The sequence below is a fragment of the Mercenaria mercenaria genome, chromosome 7 (genome assembly GCF_021730395.1).
Source record: "Mercenaria mercenaria strain notata chromosome 7, MADL_Memer_1, whole genome shotgun sequence".
In the NCBI taxonomy this organism is placed as follows: Eukaryota; Metazoa; Mollusca; class Bivalvia; order Venerida; family Veneridae; genus Mercenaria; species Mercenaria mercenaria.
In genome coordinates this window covers 29,477,687-29,498,937 of record NC_069367.1, presented here as the reverse complement: position 1 = coordinate 29,498,937, position 21,251 = coordinate 29,477,687, and the positions used below count along the sequence as shown (strand labels likewise).

Below are 21,251 nucleotides of genomic sequence, written 5' to 3'. Positions count from 1 at the left end.
TATTTCAGAAGTAAATATGAACAGGCAGAAAAAAATAACTGTACATTTTGTATTGTATGTTGCCAATATGCATGATAGCACCGAAGAAGGTAATGTCAATTTCTCTAAACTCCAGCATTGTATACAAGGTTATAAATAGAGTTTGGAATTTAGCCTTTGCATTGGTCATAAACGACCATTCTGATGCTGGGGTTGTCAGACTTAACTCATACTCCGTTTCATAAACTGTGGCACATATGTCATATATAAGAAAGTGCAGTTGTAACTAGGACAGAGCTCGAACCAGCAATCTTCAGGTTTGAGCTGCTGACCTCAGATGATTTTTTATAATATCATAGCTATTCATTTTAAAGTACACACAATAATTGCACAAACAAAAGCCTCCATTTGCGTATTTAATGTCTCAACTTGCGTGTAAATGTCTGCGCTCCTTTCGCACTAGATCTTCTATTGTTTGACAGTAGACAATAGTTATTAGTATCATTCATTACGGGTATAAAATAATGCAATATTACTTTACTTAATGGACCGTAATGCATTTATTACATTAAAACGTTATTTTTATGGTCGAATTTGTTTTTGTTTCAATTTATTTAAATCTTCTTTTACTTCTTTTTTCGATCGTGCTTTTACAAGCACCGAAGTTTTGCTTCACCCTAGAGACAGTCACCATTAACTGTGCGAGCTCAAACCCCTGGAGTACTTTTATTCTGCGCTACAAAAAGATAAATTCATTTTCCTTTTAAGGTTTCCGCAATTACGCTATAGGGCAATGTATTTTAACTTTTTCTCAGAAAATTTACCAATATCTTATATCGAAAAGTACACATTTTGAGGGCTTGTTGCATTGGGTTCGGTCACCAGTATACCCCCACTGGCTTCAGCAGACGTTAATACAGAACGTGTAATGACGATGTTCTTCTTAAAACCAAATATAAAGAAACCTAGGAAACTTTCCGTAGATCGCCGAGTCCTTTCCGATAATTTCCGTAGTTTGCCGAATACGTTCGTATTTCACGGGTTTTAGTCCCTTGAGTAGTTCATTACGGAAAACTCAATGTGGCACGGACATGAGATGTATGTCACGGATTTATGTACCCTGACTTTTGACACTTTATAATCTTTGAACAATCTTGGTAGAGGGTGAAACAAGGAATAAGTCTATGAAATTATTTCAAAATCGGAGTAGTAGCCTATGAGGAAATGTCACAGAAAGATTTTTCTATACTTGGTTCTGGCCACCCCTATATGCAGCCAAGCGGAAGCATTTGAATAACTTTTGAAGACGACTACCAAAGGGACAGCCAGACCAAGTCGTTTGGAGAAAGAGTGGACAGACGGACGTACGACGGACGGTGTGTGATCACAATCGCTAACCTTGAGCACTTTGTTTTCTGATAAGCTTCCGCTGCTATTGGTCATTTTCTTATTAAGGCGACAAATCAAAGATGGCAACGCAAATTTACCAAGCGCTTTATGGTATTTTATAGAAACTTAATCCGTGTGTTTACTCTTTACATTCTTTACTAAATTATAGCTATAAAATACAAGTAATCAGAGATAATAATAGTCATATCCCCGAATCATAAAACGTTGTTTTATCTCAAAAAGCACTTCTTCGTAACCTTGACACTTTCTTACTTTAAGGTCGTTAGAAACCGCTGTAAATATTTTTCAAAGTTGAGGATCAAATTTGTAGATTATTACCAATAGGAGAAAACTATCGCATGTTTAAAAAACACCAGAACTGATAAACAGGGTATTTTTTATGGAAGCTTTTAAGCTTTTTGTTGTTTATTATCTTGGAAATTGTTTTGTTTGTTCGTACATTAATTGTCCTTACGTAGTATATAGACAGATCAGACAAAGGTGTTGTTGATGATTTTTTAATCCCAGATATGTCCATATATACAAGAAATTAAATGGCTCGCCCATCAACAGTCAAAATTATTGGCCTGAGAGCAAATAGCATACATATAAGTCCATAGTTAAAAGTATTTTCCAAGACCTTGGGCCAACAACTCTGACTATTGACCGGCAAGCCATTCAAAAAAATGTTTCATTACACGACATCACAAATAACTTTTTGCACTTATATTTTAAAAGACTTCGACCTATTAGCCCACTAATCTTGTGAACATAGACTGGTCATATGGCACAAATTATGGACCGTCGATTCATTGATCGAGTCATGTAATAACTTTGACTAATGGCAGGCAAGCCATTCAATAACAGTATTATTCCATGAATCAGAAGTAATTTTCTGTTTTTCTTTTCAAGTTTTGGCTTTCCCTATAACTAACAAATTTCACTCTTTTTAGTATGTAGCAAGATCGTTACGTATTGTTTTAATTATGCCCAAATGTCTTCATATCCGCTGATGTAATACAGTTGCTTCGTCTGCTTCCTTTCTTACTGCTAGTCCTGTGTTTGAATGGAGAGCAGTATCTCCACTTCCGGTAAACAAATGTATCCCGGAAGTCCGAGTCATGCATTGATACGAAAGGAGATATGGCAGACTGAAGAATGATAAGGTCGTCAAGGAACCTGACATTCGTGTAGTACACATCCGGATACATCGGGCCAATTGCAAAACATATAAGCACAGGAAACAAGCATGTGACTGTCACGAGAACGCGCGCAAAAGCAATTCCGGTAATTCTCGTGTATGTGACTTTTTCATCAAGTTTGTCAAGTTTCAACAGCTCCGCCTTGTATACTTTTATCACTAAAGATACATAGGATCCCGCTTGTACTAAAATTGGCAAGAGGCCAAATGAGACAACGACGCAAATACGAAATACCATGGCCGTAACTTCATCCATCTGAAACAGATCTGTTCCTAGGTAACAAGATCTTTCGTTGAAACGAAGCTTTGAGCGGAAGTCCATGCCTTTGTACACTGCAACGAAACTTCCGGTGACAGTTGACCACATGACCAGGCTACCAATAAGGACACGCTTGGGTGTAAAGAGCCTCAGATATCTCTGAAAGTTGTACATAATCATGCGTCTTTCTATAGCAACGACCATATTGGTAACAACGGCAATAATCAAAAATATTGTCGATACCATCCATATTTCGCAGAAAGCATCCGAACTACTTTTTGTGTGAAATATTATATAAATAAGACTTGGTCCTCTTAACAGACAAATGAAATAATCACTCAAGGACAGTCCGATGAATAGATAAACATTCTGTTTAGCGAAACGCTTTGCTTTAATGGAACCCCGAATAACGGCGACATTTCCGGCAAGCCCTATAATTATCCATATGGAAAGCAAAACGGACTCCAAAACGTAGTACCATTTTTTGGGCAATTTCTCATAGTCCAAATCAGTGATGTTATCATAGTGTGTGACGTCAGAATTATTTATGTTTTGCATGTCAGCATTTGTGTTGTTATCAGTTTCATTTGTATTTAAGTAGTCCATTACCTCGCTGCTATTCATCTGTAAAACAAAGAGAAAGCTTGGTGTGATTTAATATATTTAAACACGACTGAGAGGTTATACGCCTGCGGAGTAATTTCACGAGTGCGTAGCCCGCGTAAACTATTCTGAGCGGCGTATAACCGATTCGGAGATTTTAGACAACAATAATTACTATTAATTTTATTTGCAATCAAGCTACATAATTGTAATAACATGATTAAATGAATTCTTCAGAATATTGGAATGTATTACTACAAATATACCATATTCAAAATGCTTCGGAGAGACAAAGGTGTCATATGGGGAAAAAAAGATAGAATATATATATTTAAACATGGTTTTGATATATTTTATCTCAATTCTAATAGGTTTTTATGTAAACGAGTGGATGAAACAGTGAAACACAACTTCATGGCGATGTACGATGCCAAATGACGTATATCGACGTGACGTATTAAAACATGTTGCTAGGTTACACGTCTTGGAATAATTAAGAGTGTATATAGTATAGACTTCTAACGAATTTTGCGCGCCCTATGATTGATTCAGAGTGTGCCAAATACAAATATCGTATATCAAATATTGAAGCAATCTATCACGGCGCTTATAATTATGGTACTAAATAATGTATGACTTGACATCGAAGTTGCCATGTTTTAATTTGATATACAAAATTATCTCAGATATTTTACTGCTAGAAACACCATGCAAAAAAGCAAAAAAATGCAGCGGGAAATCTCGCAGTGTAATGAAATCACAAGAAAGCACTACGGAAAATATCGCGGCAAATCTGGCCAAAAGACGAGGGAAAAAGCCATTAGATATGATATTGAATTAACGCTAATTTTCCACAGCATTTTAATAGGTACGTAAACACAGAGAATGAATAATCATTTTTATTATATACCTATATAAATTCTGTAAAAAATCTGCTTGTATTTCACAATTAAATATGAACAGACAGACAAAAATTCCGTATTGCACCTTTTAAATTCCGTATTGTACCTTCTGTATTGTATGCTGCCGGACAATTTTCATTAATATGCATGACCTGACACATTTCTATAAAAAGCGCAAATAAAAACTTCACTATGTTCCATTTAATATTGATAAACATTGAAGATTTCGTTCAAGAGCAAAACTAGAATCAAAATGGTAAAGGTATATAATAAAAGGGTCATTATAACAGTAGCTAGATCTGGGACTTTGTATTCGGCTCTCGTGGATTTTGCAAGGTCGGATCACACTCGGCGCTTGCGCGCCTCGTGAGATCCGATCTGGCAAAATCCACTCGAGCCGAATACTGCATCCCAGATCAAGCTACTGTTATAATAACCCTATTTTACTAACCAACCCTGTAATAGACTATTTCTTCAAGGAACAATTTATTGTTTAAAGTTTATAAACTTAGTTGTTTTTAAGTTACTTAAAGTAAATTTGTTAAAATGTAATTTGCACTTGTGTTCACCAAATAAATGTTAGAAATAAATCGGAGGTTTGTCTCATAATATAAATCATTGGGTTTGCTACTGACCCTCGGCTTCGCCTCGCCATTCATAAAGCATACTGACCCTACATATTTCCGTAGAGGGTCAGTAATAAACACAATAATTGATTTATTTTATCAACCACTTAATTACTTCTCGAAAGGTCTCTGAAGGTGGTAGTAGGATCTTTTTGAATTTTTAAAATAATAATGTTTATTTCGTGGTCAACATCAAACAATTTTGAATTGCAATTCTCGGCGTAGGATCACCCACTGACCAAATATAGAAATATAGAGGGCAACCACGTGACACTACTCAACCAATGAAAGGAATAGAATCTGGTGGGAGGTAAAACAAAGGGCTATGATGAATCGCTGATGCTTGGGAATGTGTAAAGTCAAATTGATTCCTGAAGGGTATCGTACAACCTACGTTAGGCCAGAATTGTCTTTCCTTACGGTCACATGTATTACGATTGTTTTTATAAAAAAGTTTTATCAGAATAATAAGTTTCATAGCTTAAAGTAATTACAAATCGTAAAACAACCAGACAGGATCCGTTCAAATATGATATCTGGCAATACATTTATGGTTGGTTGTATTGATAACTAAAACAGATTTCAATATGTCCTTAATATCAAAGCGCAAATAAGACATGAAAGTATGACTATAAAAGGAAAAGTTAATAATGCAGAGACAGTTTGATTTTATGTGCGGATTATTAGTTTTGAAACATAAGCCGGAAAATTTAATAGCAATTTGTTTTTTACATTAAAACCTGTGAAAACAAATATATAGCTATTTTTCCTCCTAGATAAAACAGAAACTGAAATCAGATAACATATTAGAATTCATGATACTTTAAATGAATTTCTCGACCAATATTTTTCACCTCTCTTTGCTTACTTAAAGCTTGTGTTTCATACATGAAAAGAGAATGTATATTTTTCACCTCACTTTGCTTAAGCTGCTTTAAAAGAGAATGTACGGGTTATTATCAACACATAGTATAGCCAAACTGGCATTAACCAGAAAACTGAGGGGGCGGCGGTCTCTGGTTAGTGATTTCTTGAGGTCTATGGATACGTTATGACATTCGGCAATTTTCGTGCGATAACGTATCCTCCGACCGCAATTTCGGCATTCTTCGGTCATGACCGGAAATATTTTGTTCCATAATTACCGAAAAATGCCGAAATAGTTTACGGAAATTGCCGAATGTCATGACGGGTCCATACACCTCATGACGTCATTTGTTAACACGGGTAAATTAAAGTTAAAGTTATAACAAAACACTCTCGGCTTTGGGCATTTTGGCTGACTGGCTACTTATGGCATGTTGCTGCTTAATTAATACAAGTTCGGCGGTATCTGTATCTATTTATCGAAAAGTACCTCCTTAGCAGTGAAACCTATCCTCTTTCAGCAGATAAACAAGGTTGTTGACGTTACTGGTCGGATATGATCGCCGTAAAGTCAATGAACTCAGAATAAAATCATTTAATCAAATGCTAATCAAACTGTTGACCCTAACTGAAGATATTAAAACAAATGAGATAGTCTCCACTGGTAATTAGTTTGCGAAACTTAAAAACACCTGTGACAAAAACTCGTTTCTTGAAGGATAAAATTGCAATAATAAATTAAAATTTCTTTAACAGTGTTGCTTTTATTAAAGATTTTATACTTCATTGAGAAGATTGCATGAAAAATAGGAGAATTTGATACGCACTGTTGCTATGACTTCGTTTTATTTCAACAGCTAGCCTCTTGAGTTATATGTGTTTGCAACAAAACGCTTTTATAACCAGATAAAAAATAACATGTACTTATAACTGGCCGTCTTTTAATGTATGTATATAAACCTTTGTCTGAAAATGTTTTGATGTGATGGGTACCAAAGGCTTTTGCCAAAATTGTTTAGAGTCGTGGGTTCGGTCCCCGGCGTATATTCTCAGTGACGATTGATGAAAATACATTATGTCTGAAATCATTCGTCCTCCACCTCTGTTTTATTTGGGGAAGTCGGCAATTACTTGCGGGGAATGGGTAAGTATTGGTTCAGAATACAACAATACTGGTATGGTTAGTTACCGCCACTACAGAACTGAAATACTGTTAAAAACGGCGCTAAACCCGAAGAATGAGAAAAAGCTAAAAAGTCAAAAACTTAAAATTAAAAATGTGAAAACTATTTTCCGATGCCATGTTATAAATCACTTATTAATGGCTTACCGAGCAATATTCAAAACTAATAGACATCTGCCCCTCGGGCAATAGTTTTGAATATTGACCAAAGTGTATATTGTATTTCTGTTATGAAATATTTCATTATTAGGGTAATTTCCTCAATATCAAATAAATGCCGAGCAGAGTGTGCACATTATTTTCAACTATTACGAGAATGTGATAACACCGCTATTTTATTACAAAGAACAGTTTTTAAAACGACTTTGACTAATTTTATACCTTATATTAATTCATTTTTCTTTCGTGAAAATTAGAACCAAATGAGCATGTATGCGCTTGTTTCTATAGTAACCATCTCTTTCCGTTTCTAATTTCTATTTAAATATTGTAACATTTAATCGACTTTTAATAATTATTATTTTAAGATATCTTTTAAATATGGCTTTAATATAAAAAAAGTGAAAGGAGATATTCATGCAAATAACTGATATTCAGGACAAATACTTAAACCAGAGTGAACAGAGCTTACTTGGTATCCGGTTTTTCCCCGGGGTTTGGTTTAACGCCGCACCGACACAATTATAGGTCATATGGCGCCTTTCCAGCTTAAATGGTGGAGGAAATCCCCAGGTGCCCCTCCGTGCAATTTTTTATCACGAGAGGGCAACTGGGACCTTCCGTAAGCCAGCTGGATGGCTTCCTCACATGAAGAATCCAACGCCCCGAAGCTCGAACCCACATCGATGAGGGGCAAGTGATTTGAAGTCAGCGACCTTAACCACTCGGCCACGGGAACCCCTTTATGTACTTAAGGCTTTTTACAATTGTCCGAACAATTCCTTTACAACTTTTGTAGGGAAATTTAAAGAAACCCGAGAAGTCAACAGATTACATTAAACAAATGTGCAGGGCGCAAAAGGCATAAACTCAGATCACTACCAAATCTCCCTTTCACTCCAATATGAGCCGCGTCATGAGAAAACCAACATAGTGGCTTTGCGACCAACATGGCTCCAGACCAGTCTGAGCATCCGCGAAGTCTGGTCAGGATCCATGCTGTTCGCTAACGGTTTCTCTAATTGCAATAGGCTTTGAAAGCAAACAGCATGGATCCTGACCAGACTGCGCGGATGAGCAGGCTGGTCTGGATCCATGCTGGTCGCAAACGCACTATGTTGGTTTTCTCATGGCGCGGCTCATATTTTTCAACAATGACAATGATATTGCGACATGGTTTTTGTACAGAAATCTATGTGGCACATGAGTTGATTTACTTTTATAAAACCAAATTGAAATAAAGGGGAGAAAATTTCCTTGTTTTGCTGAAAGTCCAAATGGGTGGATATTGCAAAAGTAGTTGCCCACATTCTCAAACTATCAAAAATGAGGACTTGTCGGACAGAAATAACTGGGCAGCACAACAAAATAAGGATAAGAAGAAGGCGAAATTTGGTAGTAAAATTGCAAAGCATGATGTACACAAGATATTTTCTCAAACCTACGTGTAGCATGTTAGTCTTGACCTACAGGACGTTTCACCAGCATCATGTGCTTTACTTGTAAAAACCGTAGCTACAAGCCAGACTAATAAGATTTTGTTTGTTGTTGCGTTTAACGTCGCACCAACACGGTTATAAGTCATATGGCGACTTTATAGCCTTTCATGGTGGAGGAAGACCCCATGTGCCCCTCCTGGCATTATTTCTTGCACGGGTTGGCACCTGAGCAGAATTACCGACCATCCATAACATAGATGGATGGCTTCCTCACACGACAGAATTCTACATTCCGAACCTAAACCGATGAGGGACGTGTGATGCGAAATCAACGACCTTAGCCACCAAGCCACTTATATTTAGCTGTGAAATAAGTATATTGCTTGAATATTAATACCCAGACATAAAGGCTTGTCCTCGTTATGGCAATGAGATAGTACGGTTATTAACCATCAAACCAGTTAATACCTAGTTCAACACGTGCTGCGCAAATGAAATAACAAAATAGCACAAAAACGGAAAATGAGCTTCTTTCCAATTACCGCTGTTCTCCACGTTACAGTTTTATAGCTGACTATCGAATTACATTCCTTTCATGTTATCTGACAAGAAAAGATGATATATATATAATTATATCCATAAAGGTATGATAATTAGTGGAAAATGAAAATTCATTTACTTCTTCATAAAGGTGATCGTTGTTCAGTATGGTTTTTATTATTAAAATCTCATCAATGTACAAATTTTACACATTCTCTTAACATGAATAGATATCAAAATACACAAGCGCATTGCCATTCTACATAAGACATATAAGCCGCGCCATCAGAAAACCAACATAGTGCATTTGCGACCAGCATGGATCCAGACCATCCGCGCAGTCTGGTCAGAATCCATGCTGTTCGCTTTCAAAACCTATTGCAATTAGAGAAACTGTTAGCGATCAGCATGGATCCTGACCAGACTGCATGGATGCGCAGGCTGGTCTGGATCCATGCTGGTCGCAAATGCACTATGTTGGTTTTCTCATGGTGCGGCTCATATATATGAGGCTAACGTATAGTAAGACATGTATTAACTATTCTACGACGACAACAATAAAAAGTATGCTAAGACATGTACAAACAATTCTAAGATGACAATAATAACGATAATATAAAAAAAATCTTCAGATCTTCGTCATAACTATTTACTATTGACCGAGGTCCTTCCTTCAGACGCCGGTTAATAGTCTTGGTAACTGACCGGCACGCCATTCGATAGGAGTTTTATTACACCAGAAATAACATTTTCATATTTTTTCTTCTTAAACTTCCAACCAGCAAACTTGTGTCTAAGAGAAAGTGATGAACGATAGGCCAGTCAATAGCACAAATTATTGACCGGAGACTTATATAACATGTCGTTAAATAAACAGAATTATGTTAATAATGAAAATATCTAATTTTGATGGCTTATCGGTCAATAGTCATATTTACTGACTATTGACCGAGGTCCTTCCTTCAGACGCCGGGCAATAGTCTTGATAATTGACCGGCAAACCATTCAAAAAGAGCTTTTCTTTACACCAGAATTTTTAAAAAAAATTTAATTTCGTCTTAGGTCCTCCAAACTGTTGAAGAGGATGAACTTTAGGCCAGTCAATAGCACAAATTATTGACCGGAGATTTATATAGCGAGTCATAAAATAAACATAATTACTATAAAAGGTCTTAATAGACATAGATTGATTGACATATTCCTCTGGCTGTTAAACATTTTGAGAAAAAGTTAACTTTATGCCAATTAATGATATTGACATATATCGTACATTCCAAGAGACACATAAAATATTTTCACTGAAAGTAATTACATAATTTATAGCACATAAAACATATTGTCAACTTGCCTTGTCATATGAAATGTAAGGCATTCTTGATATATTTGATTGTTTAGTACGAGAATCAGGTTTATCTGGGTTAAGATGGTCTCTAGTTTAAGAAGGTCATGATTGAAACTGCAATATTTCAAGACAATCAAGATAATCAAATTGTTACCTAGAATTGTCATTTGAATTGGAAGACACGCAATTTACTTGATACATTGAACTGTTTTCTGGAAATCACCATTTACTTAAAAGAATAAATTGTTAAATTTCTTGCTTTGTAACTTGTTTTTCAGTCTTTTTGAGAGAAATCATTCATTGCAGAATTTGGACAATATAAATTATTTTGCAACCTGTTTATATCATGTTGAGGAATTTCAGTAGTATGCAAGACATGAATGTAATCATACAGTAAACCCTGTCTATTTAGACCATGCTTGGTAGAGACAAAAAGTGGTCTTTATTAACAGGTGGTCTTTATAAGCAGGTTAAAATAAATTAATGTAAGCGAAGGGCTAAACGTTTTTCTCTGAATACAACTGGTCTTTGAATACAAAACTATTTGTTCCTTTAAAGTACATGAAGAATTGGAAACAGTGGTCTCTTAATAAAAGTGGTCTCTTAAAAGACATGGTCTCTCAAGCAAGTTTGACTGTGTTTGCTTTTAACGGACTTAAAAGTCATGAAATAAATCGTGTGCCATATGAGCCGCACCATGAGAAAACCAACATAGTGCATTTGCGACCAGCACGGATCCAGACCAGCCAGCGCATCCGCGCAGTTTGGTCAGGATCCATGCTGTTCGCTAACGGTTTCTCTAATTGCAATAGGCTTTGAAAGCGAACAGCATGGATCCCGACCAGACTTCGCGGATGCGCAGGCTGGTCTGGATCCATGCTGGTCGCAAATGCACTATTTTGGTTTTCTCATGGTGCGGCTCATACATCTGATAAGTCTCTTTGTTGTTAAACTGAGACAGAGACAATCAAACAGTCTCGTAGATTTTAAAGATTCTGATTGCTTTTGAGAAAATTGTGTACCTGTCAATGTTAATGAAATATTGATCGCCATTGAGGTCATTGCGAAACCTTAATATTGCTTTAAAAGTAGAACATGGGAATGAGTGAGTCTCGACTATACCTTATAGAGTTACAGGCGTGTCAATTTTGAAATGTATCTTTTCTGCCAACAGCTAGAATACTTTCAACAAATTATAAGCACTCAGATAGACAAGTGATTTAATTAATCAATTTTCATCTGCATCTATTTGAAAGGTGTTGCAAATATTTTTTACAATATCAGTATAGTGTTCAAATATATTGAACTATGGCTGTTTATTGTACTATTGTACGTGTGCGTGCATGCGTGTGTGCGTGCCCGTGAGAACGTGCGTTTTTCTTGTATTTACATAAGCTTTCGATTGTGTAACAAATTTAAATGAGTACTTTTATGAAGCATGCATTTTTCTCTACTGTTTAAGTATATTTTATAAATATATGTCCCTCTGTTTTTTAAATACGATCTTTTAAAATTATTTAGCAATGATATATGTAGACTTGCCTTAACCCAGACCATATTTCATAACTTGCTTGTATTGAACTATAGTTACCGGTCGTTGAATTTTGTGGTTTTAGACATGATAACCTCAACTGCCTTCCTTGGATACCCCCCACCCCCAACCCCCACAACAGCCGACGCTCATTCTGAAATAAGCGGGAAAATTTCTCATCCGCAAGTCTACCTCCTGCTTACAGACTAGTACATTTTCCCGGATGAAATTGGAAGGTGGGTGGCTATCTTCGACTATATAAAAATGAAGTGGCGATCTCATTTGCATTTATTGTTACCCTGCTGGCCAGAGTTGAAGGCATTTAATCAACTATGAACTATCTCCTAAATTCTTAAGGAAAAGTTGTTCCGTTTTCAAATATATAAATGATATTAAGATTCAACCCTACTCTGATCATTTCAAATATCTTTTGGATAGGATTCTTATTGACATTTTAAATGTAAATTTTAGTAAGCACTGATTTGGAAGTTTCCTATTAGTCGATTGAAAAGTTTGTTAATTGAATTGAAAAATGTGTTGTTTTCTCTCCTGAAAAACTTAAAGAGGAAATTATTTAATTGGTAAAGAAAATACAAGACAAAAAGAACAGATAATTGAAATTTACGACAGTTTTTACAGAGGGTAAATGCATTAGAAACGTGTGTTAATTAAATTGAAGAATGTGTTGTTTTCTCTCCTGAAAAAAAGAGGAAATTATTTAATTGGTTAAGAAACTACAAGAAAAAAAGAACAGATAATTGAAATTTACAGCAGTTTTAAAAAAGTAAAATTGTATTTAACAAGGACAGCCTCGCGTTTTTAAGCTTATTTATAGTTACCACCGGTAACCCAAGTCTTGGGTTACAGGTGGTAACTATAAATAAGCATAAAAACGTTTGAAGTGGGCGGCACTTCTGAAGGCTGTTAATATTTCTATTAAGTAACAAAGATACAGAAGTTTTCTTGATTCTTCAGCGTGGTAGCTGTAAAACATACATAAAATGGACTGTATTCCAAATTTTGTATTTTACTTATTTTAGTAGGAAGACGCTGACTTGAACTCACGGCCCCTGGTTTCGCAGTAAGACAATATTACCACTTGATCACTGAAGCATAGCCTTTGTCAAGGGTAATATAACGTACGTCGCGGGCAGCTGCAAACGGATACCACTTGAGCATTTAAAATACTTTTAAAGCACATTTTAATTCTTTTGCAAAAAGGCATGTAAACATTACAGAGTGCAGACTAGACATGCTCCATGTCGAATATTGGTACTTGTAGATAGTATCTCGTTTTCAAATGTGTTCAATACATGTGTATCATACACTTTGCATTTGTTCACGTGACATAGGCCGCTACCCGTGTTTCAATAACTCTACGCTTGACATTTCCTCATGTTTTGTATTTGGGAAATAGATTTTAGTTTTGGGTGATTTGTTAGCAAATAAAACACGGTTTTGAGTTCAAAACGAAAAAGACGTGGTTTATCTGCCAACAAAGCACGCATACCTTAAATCTATTTCCATTCTAATACATTTGAATTACATCAGGAAAGGATACTTTTTTTCTTGTATTTTTTTCACCAATTAAATAATTTCCTCGTTTTTTTCAGGAGAGAAAACAACACATTCTTCAATTTAATCAACAAACTTTTCTAATCGACTAATAGAAAACTTCCAAATCAGTGCTTATAAAAATTTACATTTAAAATGTTAATTAGAATCTATTCCAATTTGAAAATTCAGAATAGGGTTGAATCTTAGAATCATTTATCGTTTATGTGCTATTTAAAAACGGAAAAACTTCCCCTTAAAAAATTAGGAGATAGTTCATAGTTGATAAAAAAGGACTTCAACTTTAAGCCTCTAACTCTGGCCAGCATGATAACAATATCTCAGTTCCATATATGCCACATAATCTAAGAGTAAGAAAATGCAAATAAATAATCAGGTAGTGCGAATTGAATATAGTCGAATATAGCCACCCGTCTTCCGATTTTATTCGGGAAAATGTACGAATGTGTAAGCAGGAGGTAGTCTTGCGGATGAGAAATTTTCCTGCTAGCGTCTGTAGGGTCCAAGGAATGCAGCTGAGGTTATCGTGTCCAAAACCGATAACTAACCAATTTTCCCAGGTCAATACAAGCATATTATGAAATATGGTCTGACGTAAGGCAAGTCTGCAGTTATCATTTTAAACACATGTAATTCTAAAGAGCGTATTTAATAATAGCAGATGGACATATATTCATAAATACCTAACAGCAGAGAAAAAATGCATACTTCATATAAGTGCTCCTTTAAATTTCTTACAAAATCGAAAGTTTATGTTAATATAAGAAAAAAACGCACACGCGCACACATACATGTATGCACGCACGCGCACATGTACAATAAACAGCCATAATGCAATATATTTGAACCGTATACAAATATTTGTAAAATTATTTGCCACATCTTTGGCAGAAAAGATACATTTCAAAATTAACATGCCTGTAATTCCATAAGGTATAAACTAGACTCACCCATTCCCATGTTCTAAGCTTAAGTATCTACTTTTAAGGTTTTACAATGACCTCAATAGCGATCAATATTTCATTGACATTGAAAGGTACACACTTTTCTCGAAAGCAATTAGAATTTTAAAAATCTACGAGACTATGTGATTGTCGCTCTCAAAAGACAGATAAATTGATAAAAACAATTTAACAACAAAGAGATTTTTCATATATATGGCACATGATTCGTAGCAAACACAATCAAACTAGCCTGATAAACTGTCTGTTAAGAGACCACTTTTATTAAGAGACCACTTTTTCCAGTTTCTTCATGTACTGTAAAGGAACAAAGAAAACTTCAGTAAACTTTGTAATTCAAACAAAGACAAGTTGTATTTAGAGAAAAACTTTTAGACCTTCGCTTAAAGTGAAATGGTGTTTGGTAATGTTAGTTCTTGCATAAAAACTGCTTTTTTCACTGGATCCGCCCATGTATTGACGGGAGAAAAATCGTGTGCAAACAAGGCAATTCACGTGCTGTTTATACCCGATTTTTATTTTTGAAATGCTTTCCCGGGGACGTATATGTATTTCTGCGCAGACTGACATCTGGTATCTGCGTCTTGTTTCTATAATAAAATTCTCTTCTTGTTGCATAAAAGATGCAATCGAAACCATATAAAGTTTTATTGTATCAGTTACCAACGCCAAATGCGCTGCCCCCAACAATGTTCGTACTCGTTTCTTCTCTTGTTTACTCCCCTTTTAGAACTCAGCGTCGTTTCAGATTTTGTAGACAACCGTGAATATTTAAGAATCGTGTGTAACTTGTGCGATTGTTTGTTTTTAGGAATCATTTTGGTAAGTATCTGTCGGTATGTTTTTATCAAATTTCTGGCAGAATTTATATAAACAGCTTGAAAGCTTGACACTACGTTCGTACTAATCCGTACTTCAAATGTTTCCGTACTCAAAATAGCTCCAATGTAAAGTTGTCATTCTTGAAATTGTGCTCCTGTTTACCAAATGTTGAAGTTATATGAACAATTTTTAATAATTTCATGTTTGTACTTACGAGAGGTAAAATAGTCGTGTAAAAATCGTGGATTAGACTTTTGCCTTTCAAGAATACAAAAATGCCGTTGGAAAAAAATGTGTTCGGAATTATACCCCTGTTCGGGATTACCCACATCCGCTTTATTTTCTTATAAAAACATTCAACTAAGTGGTAAACATTATCAAAATGTCATAAGAACAATTCTAAAACTTTTAAGATTTTCTTTAATATAAACAAAGAACGATTTTACCGTGTATTCTGTTAAGTTTGTTTTCAGATATCCGCTCAAAGGCATTTTTTATATATGTCTGATAAGCTTAGAACTGATTGTTGTACGACCTTGATAACATCGAAGGCTGAGTTAAATGCTGTTCAAGAACAAACATGTGCACCACATATTTATCGTTACTACCACACACCATTTTAACCGGTTGCACACAGTGAATATAATTCTTGCAACAATATTCGTATTAAAAAACGGTCATGGGAATCTCTATAGTAACAATGCTAGCAAGAGATAGATCTAGACTACATTAGCACAAAAAGTAATTAAAGAGAGAGAGAGAGAGAGAGAGAGAGAGAGAGAGAGAGAGAGAGAGAGAGAGATTAATATCAAGAATATTCATAAGAAGTGTTTAAAATTAATAAAATGTTATATGAGCCGTGCCATGAGAAAACCAACATAGTGGGTATGCGACCAGCAAGGATACAGACCAGGCTGCGCATCCGCGCAGTCTGGTCAGGATCCATGCTGTTCGCTAACGGGTTCTCTAATTGTAATAGGCTTTGAAAGCGAACAGCATGGATCCTGACCAGACTGCGCGGATGCGCAGCCTGGTCTGGATCCTTGCTGGTCGCATACCCACTTTGTTGGTTTTCTCATGGTGCGGCTCATATGTTCATTTTTTATTAACGCACAGTTCATTTTGTGTTTTAATCAAACACCTAAGAGGTAGCATTGATAGCATTCCTAAGTTTATTTGATAAAAAATCTCAAAATAATCTAAATTTCTAAGTTAATGGGCATTAACTTGAAGACCGATATAAATAGTTATATTCATAATTCTAACATAGCTCGGCTGTTTTGTATGATAGAGGTCACAAACAACTAAATAGTTTTCCCTATATATTCTATATAAAACTGACATTTTTTAAAGAGCTACCAAACATAGTTGGACCCATTTCAGTGAACAAATCCTTATCTCATTTTAAAGAGTTATGATAAAACTGATATAAAATGAAGAGAAAAGTAGGGGTCATATATCTTCTTAGAGAGATTTCTCTTGTCACATTTGCTTACTGTAAAATCACATCAAAATCAAACTGCTGTGACCTGGAAGTACTACTCATACCAAAATTGAGCTTCACTTTACCAAATACAAACTGCTCTCCCATTTTTCCTACCAAAATGTCAAAAATACACCCACAATGAAATTTAAACAGAAACTAGCTTTAATTTAGACCTCTGTTTCCATGCCAAGTGAAAAATTGGTGTTCAAAAGCCTGTCCGCCAGATGGTTCCCACGCTGGTTCCTTTACTATAGTTAGGCCTAAAGGAAGAAGAGAGTGAAGTATTGTATATTCTATGATAAACAACGCGAAAAAATTATGATGTCAAATAGGCGCATGACACCAGCCTCGTTACTACTTGGATGAATGAAAGGTTAACATACACCCTGCTAATTTTCTATAATGAACTTGTCCATCTTTCAGTTTGGACAGTACCATTTATGATTATGATTAACTGTTAAAGTAGATGCTTATCAAAAAGATACTGACTGAATGGCGGACAGTGCATATCTTTTTTTTTTTGCGCAGGCTGATCATGATAGTAATACACTGGTCGTAAAGGCAGAATCAACGTGTCAAGCATGAAAAGGGTTAAAATGAGCCGTGCCATGGGAAAACCAACATAGTGGGTGTGCGACCAGCATGGATCCAGACCAACCTGCGCATCCGCTCAGTCTGGTCAGGATCCATGCTGTTCGCTAACAGTTTCTCCAATTCCAATAGGCTTTAAAAGCGAACAGCATGGAGCCTGACCAGACTGCGAGGATGTGCAGGCTGGTCTGGATCCATGCTGGTCGCAAACCCACTATGTTGGTTTTCCCATGGCACGGCTCATATCATGTTTTAATGAGAGTGTTAGAATGTATAGTATGATTACCATAGCGAATCATTCAGATGCTTAGATATTATCCACTCTTGCTAACCTCCTTATGATTCAGTTCCATCGCCTATGAAATCTGGCCCGTTTTGAATCAAACTATAACCCCTGTTTTGAAAGCTCGCTCTTGGGGTGTAGAATTCCTTTATTTGAGGAAGTTAGCTTACGGAAGGTCAGTGATTTTACCTAGCTGCCCAAGGAAGTGGGTTTGGGGATGGGGGAGGGGCAGAGATCTTCCTACCACTATCAAAAAGTCGCCATATTACCGATAAGACAAACCACGAAAAAACGCATTTCTATGGATTACCTGAGTAATATGTAAAAATGCTTAGCAAAGCCTTAGAGACGCAGTAAATAATTAATATCAAATTAATATGGTGGGAATAAAGCTCGTACCTCTTCAATCGTACTTATAAACTCACTAAAGTCAATTTAATTTTTTTTCTTTTTTTTTTCTTTGATAGAGGCTGCTATATCTGTTTAAAAAAGGAATATCGTGATTTGAATTTTAGCAGTCATTAAAGTAGTGCTGCATGTTTCCATAAATATCTTTCTACGATGTAGAATTTGATTTTAAACCTAATTGAGTTTTGCTAGAATGACTTGAAAAAAATGGCCCTCAAGCGAGTTTCCATGATAGTCTACAGTAAAATAACATGTATTTGCATTTTTGCAAAAATAAAATATTGTACAATGCAGATTTTAACAAAAACTTTTGACGGCGTTACGTCATTTATCCGTAGATCCTAGAATAATGCCTGATATTCGTTATACAGGTAACATTAATGTCGCAGGGTATCTATTTTATGTATATATCCTGTGTTTTAAGTGTTAAACATTCTGCGCTAACTTTTGCAATAAGTAGGTTTTTTCTCTATATATAATTTAAAACAATAAAATGGAATAAACAACAATGCAAGAATCCCTAATAGTGCCGCGATTGAGAAAAACAGACGAATCTTTACATTTTATAGGGCTATATTGAAAAGATGTAAAATTCTAACTATGAAAAGTTTCATTAAAATCTACATTTTGGAATTCTTTGTCTTTACGAGGAAATGTCACCAAAAGTGATATTTTTCGAACACAACCAATATCTACAAATCGGTCTGATAAAAAAAAGACAAGCAAATGAACCTATCTTATTGTATAAGGATACAATTAAGTTTTTCAAAAATTATGCTTAAATAAAACTTCTCCACTTTAGAACAAAATTTGTTTCAAACTAACATCATCTAGGTTGCAAAATCAATAGAAGTATGTACCTGATTAATATCCCGATACCACACCTGCAGTAGAACTATGTCTTAAATGCGTGAAATAGTCAAAGAATATCACCTGCGTGCCAACAAATGTTTCTCCAATTCTGTGAATATAACTGACTGTTACTGAGAAAACATGATCCGCCCTGCCGTATTTATATTCATGTCGCACGTCACACACTACGGAAGTCAATCAGTGACATGTCATCATGTACTCAACTCGTGTCGTCTTTGATTGGATTTTTTTTTTGTACATTTTTTGTATTATTATTAGTGTTGGAATATTAGCCTTTACATCAGTAATTGCAATTGCGTGTATGGAATGAACAAATTCACTAAGTGATTTTATAGTTCAATCAATCTGACTAAAGTACTTGATCTTCTAAACGAAGATCTGAGAACGACCCATTCACATTCGTCTTCTGTATATTTTGGATTTCCAAGATTGCTATTTTTATTTTCGCAAATCTATTTTTGTTTGAACCAATCAGACAACTTGTTCGAATGTCAAAGAGTAAGAAAAAATTGTAGTTAATCCAGGGCTCGAACCCGGGACCTCTCGCTTACAGAGCAAGTGTGCTACCGACTGAGTTAACCGGCTATCTGACATCTTTCGATATAAAAATTGTTGATATCAAATACCAAGGCTTTTTAAAGCTTGCAGAATGTTGTAAGTTAACTTTTGATTGGCTAGCGGAAGCGTTGTCAGAACGAGGCCATCAATAGCTCGTTGTCAGATCCTATGCGTAGCGTAATAGGAGATGTACTTTAGTCAGATTGTAGTTCAATAATACCTTTTTCATTTATATTATCTATAACATTCTAAAACAAAATATCTATAGAACAATTTTCAGGGAGTTCCAGAGCGAGGGGAAAAATACGGATTTTTCAAAAGCACTTGAAATATTGGAATTGTAGCCAGAAATGTATCTTTTGCAAGCATATCAAAACAACACTAATAAAATTTCTTTTTTTTTACTTGCAATTTGACAATGGAAAAAATATAGCAGACGGTTTGCTTCAAAAATGCAACTAATCATATGCAAAATACAAACATGGGCAAGTAGTAGATAGACGTACATATGAGTTAGTAACTCGTGCGCTGGAAAAACGTACTCGTACGCTAGAGTTACTAAGTCAAAAGTACGAATTTGTATATTGTAAGCAGTAAATTTATTTGATAAAGAGTAAATATGAGTAACTAAAATATTGGTTATTATGTTTTACGCGAGTCTTCTTCTTCTTCTGCTTGGTGTAAACGTTTTACGCGAGTTATTAATTCGTTCGCAGAACTTACTACAAATCTCTCTGCTGGCACCAGGACGCTTCCGTACTATGTGATTAGGTTAAAACTGCTTTTAATATTTTACAGTCACATAAATTGCTATTTTTGAGCGACAGATTGACTTACTAAAAAAATACGTGAATAAAATTGCATTTATAACATTTGTTTAATATGAAGTCAGTGTACAATTTCATTCTCTCAGCGCAAAATCTGTTTTATAATAGCCACAGCTCGTGTTCAAATGTGTTGATTTAAAGATACTGCAATGTCAGTCATTTTATGGTCACCCTGACAACGCCTACAGAAGTCGTGAAATTCTAATGTTCCTCTATAAATTTAATAACGGAATGTTGCATGCTTCTTGGCTTTTATCAATAATACAGATATGAAGGAAAGTGTTAAATTATTCCAACGTTATTAAAATGAAATTAATGTGAAGTCAATGATGTATAATAAAAATGAAGCATTCTTGACTTCTTCTGTTTGGGTCTGTAGGTCAATGTCAGCGTATATAGCATTGTAATTATTTACAGCGAGTCAGTTAACTTTCAGTGTGTTTGATAATGGTTACATGCCAGTACAGATTTGTTCTCCGCGAGTAACTGTCAACTGCTCAACAAGAATGGGGAAACCATATGACTCCAGACATACTGCCGCCTGTCAAATCATTTCGGACAACATTGGCCTTGCCCGGGGATCGAACTCGCGACATTTCGACTCATAGTCTTATGCCCAACCTCCCGTGCCAACTGGATAAACTGCAGTCGGTGTAATATTATGAACTATTTATAGTTCGCGAGTCAATCAGGGTCTCGCCAACTGATAAGACTTTTAATAAGATTTGAAAACTTGCGTCTGTGTCACCAAGCAAATACTTCTACCTTTAAGTTCCTAAGGTTGGGTAAGATATGCGCCGCTTTCAATCACTTATCTCAATGTGTAACGAGATCATTCAATCATAT

The 21,251-nt window shown here is 35.5% G+C and overlaps 1 protein-coding gene across 1 annotated transcript; it reads right to left on the bottom strand.

Moving 5' to 3' along the window:
- Positions 1-1,484: 1,484 nt before the first annotated feature.
- LOC123555538 (uncharacterized) lies at positions 1,485-19,121 on the bottom strand. Its single transcript, XM_045346147.2, has 2 exons — positions 19,008-19,121; positions 1,485-3,452 (listed from the first exon to the last, which is right to left on the bottom strand). Exon 2 carries the CDS (start codon positions 3,450-3,452, stop codon positions 2,349-2,351), a length of 1,104 nt encoding a protein of 367 aa, XP_045202082.2. The 5' UTR covers positions 19,008-19,121; the 3' UTR covers positions 1,485-2,348.
- Between the last annotated feature and the right edge of the window lie 2,130 nt (positions 19,122-21,251).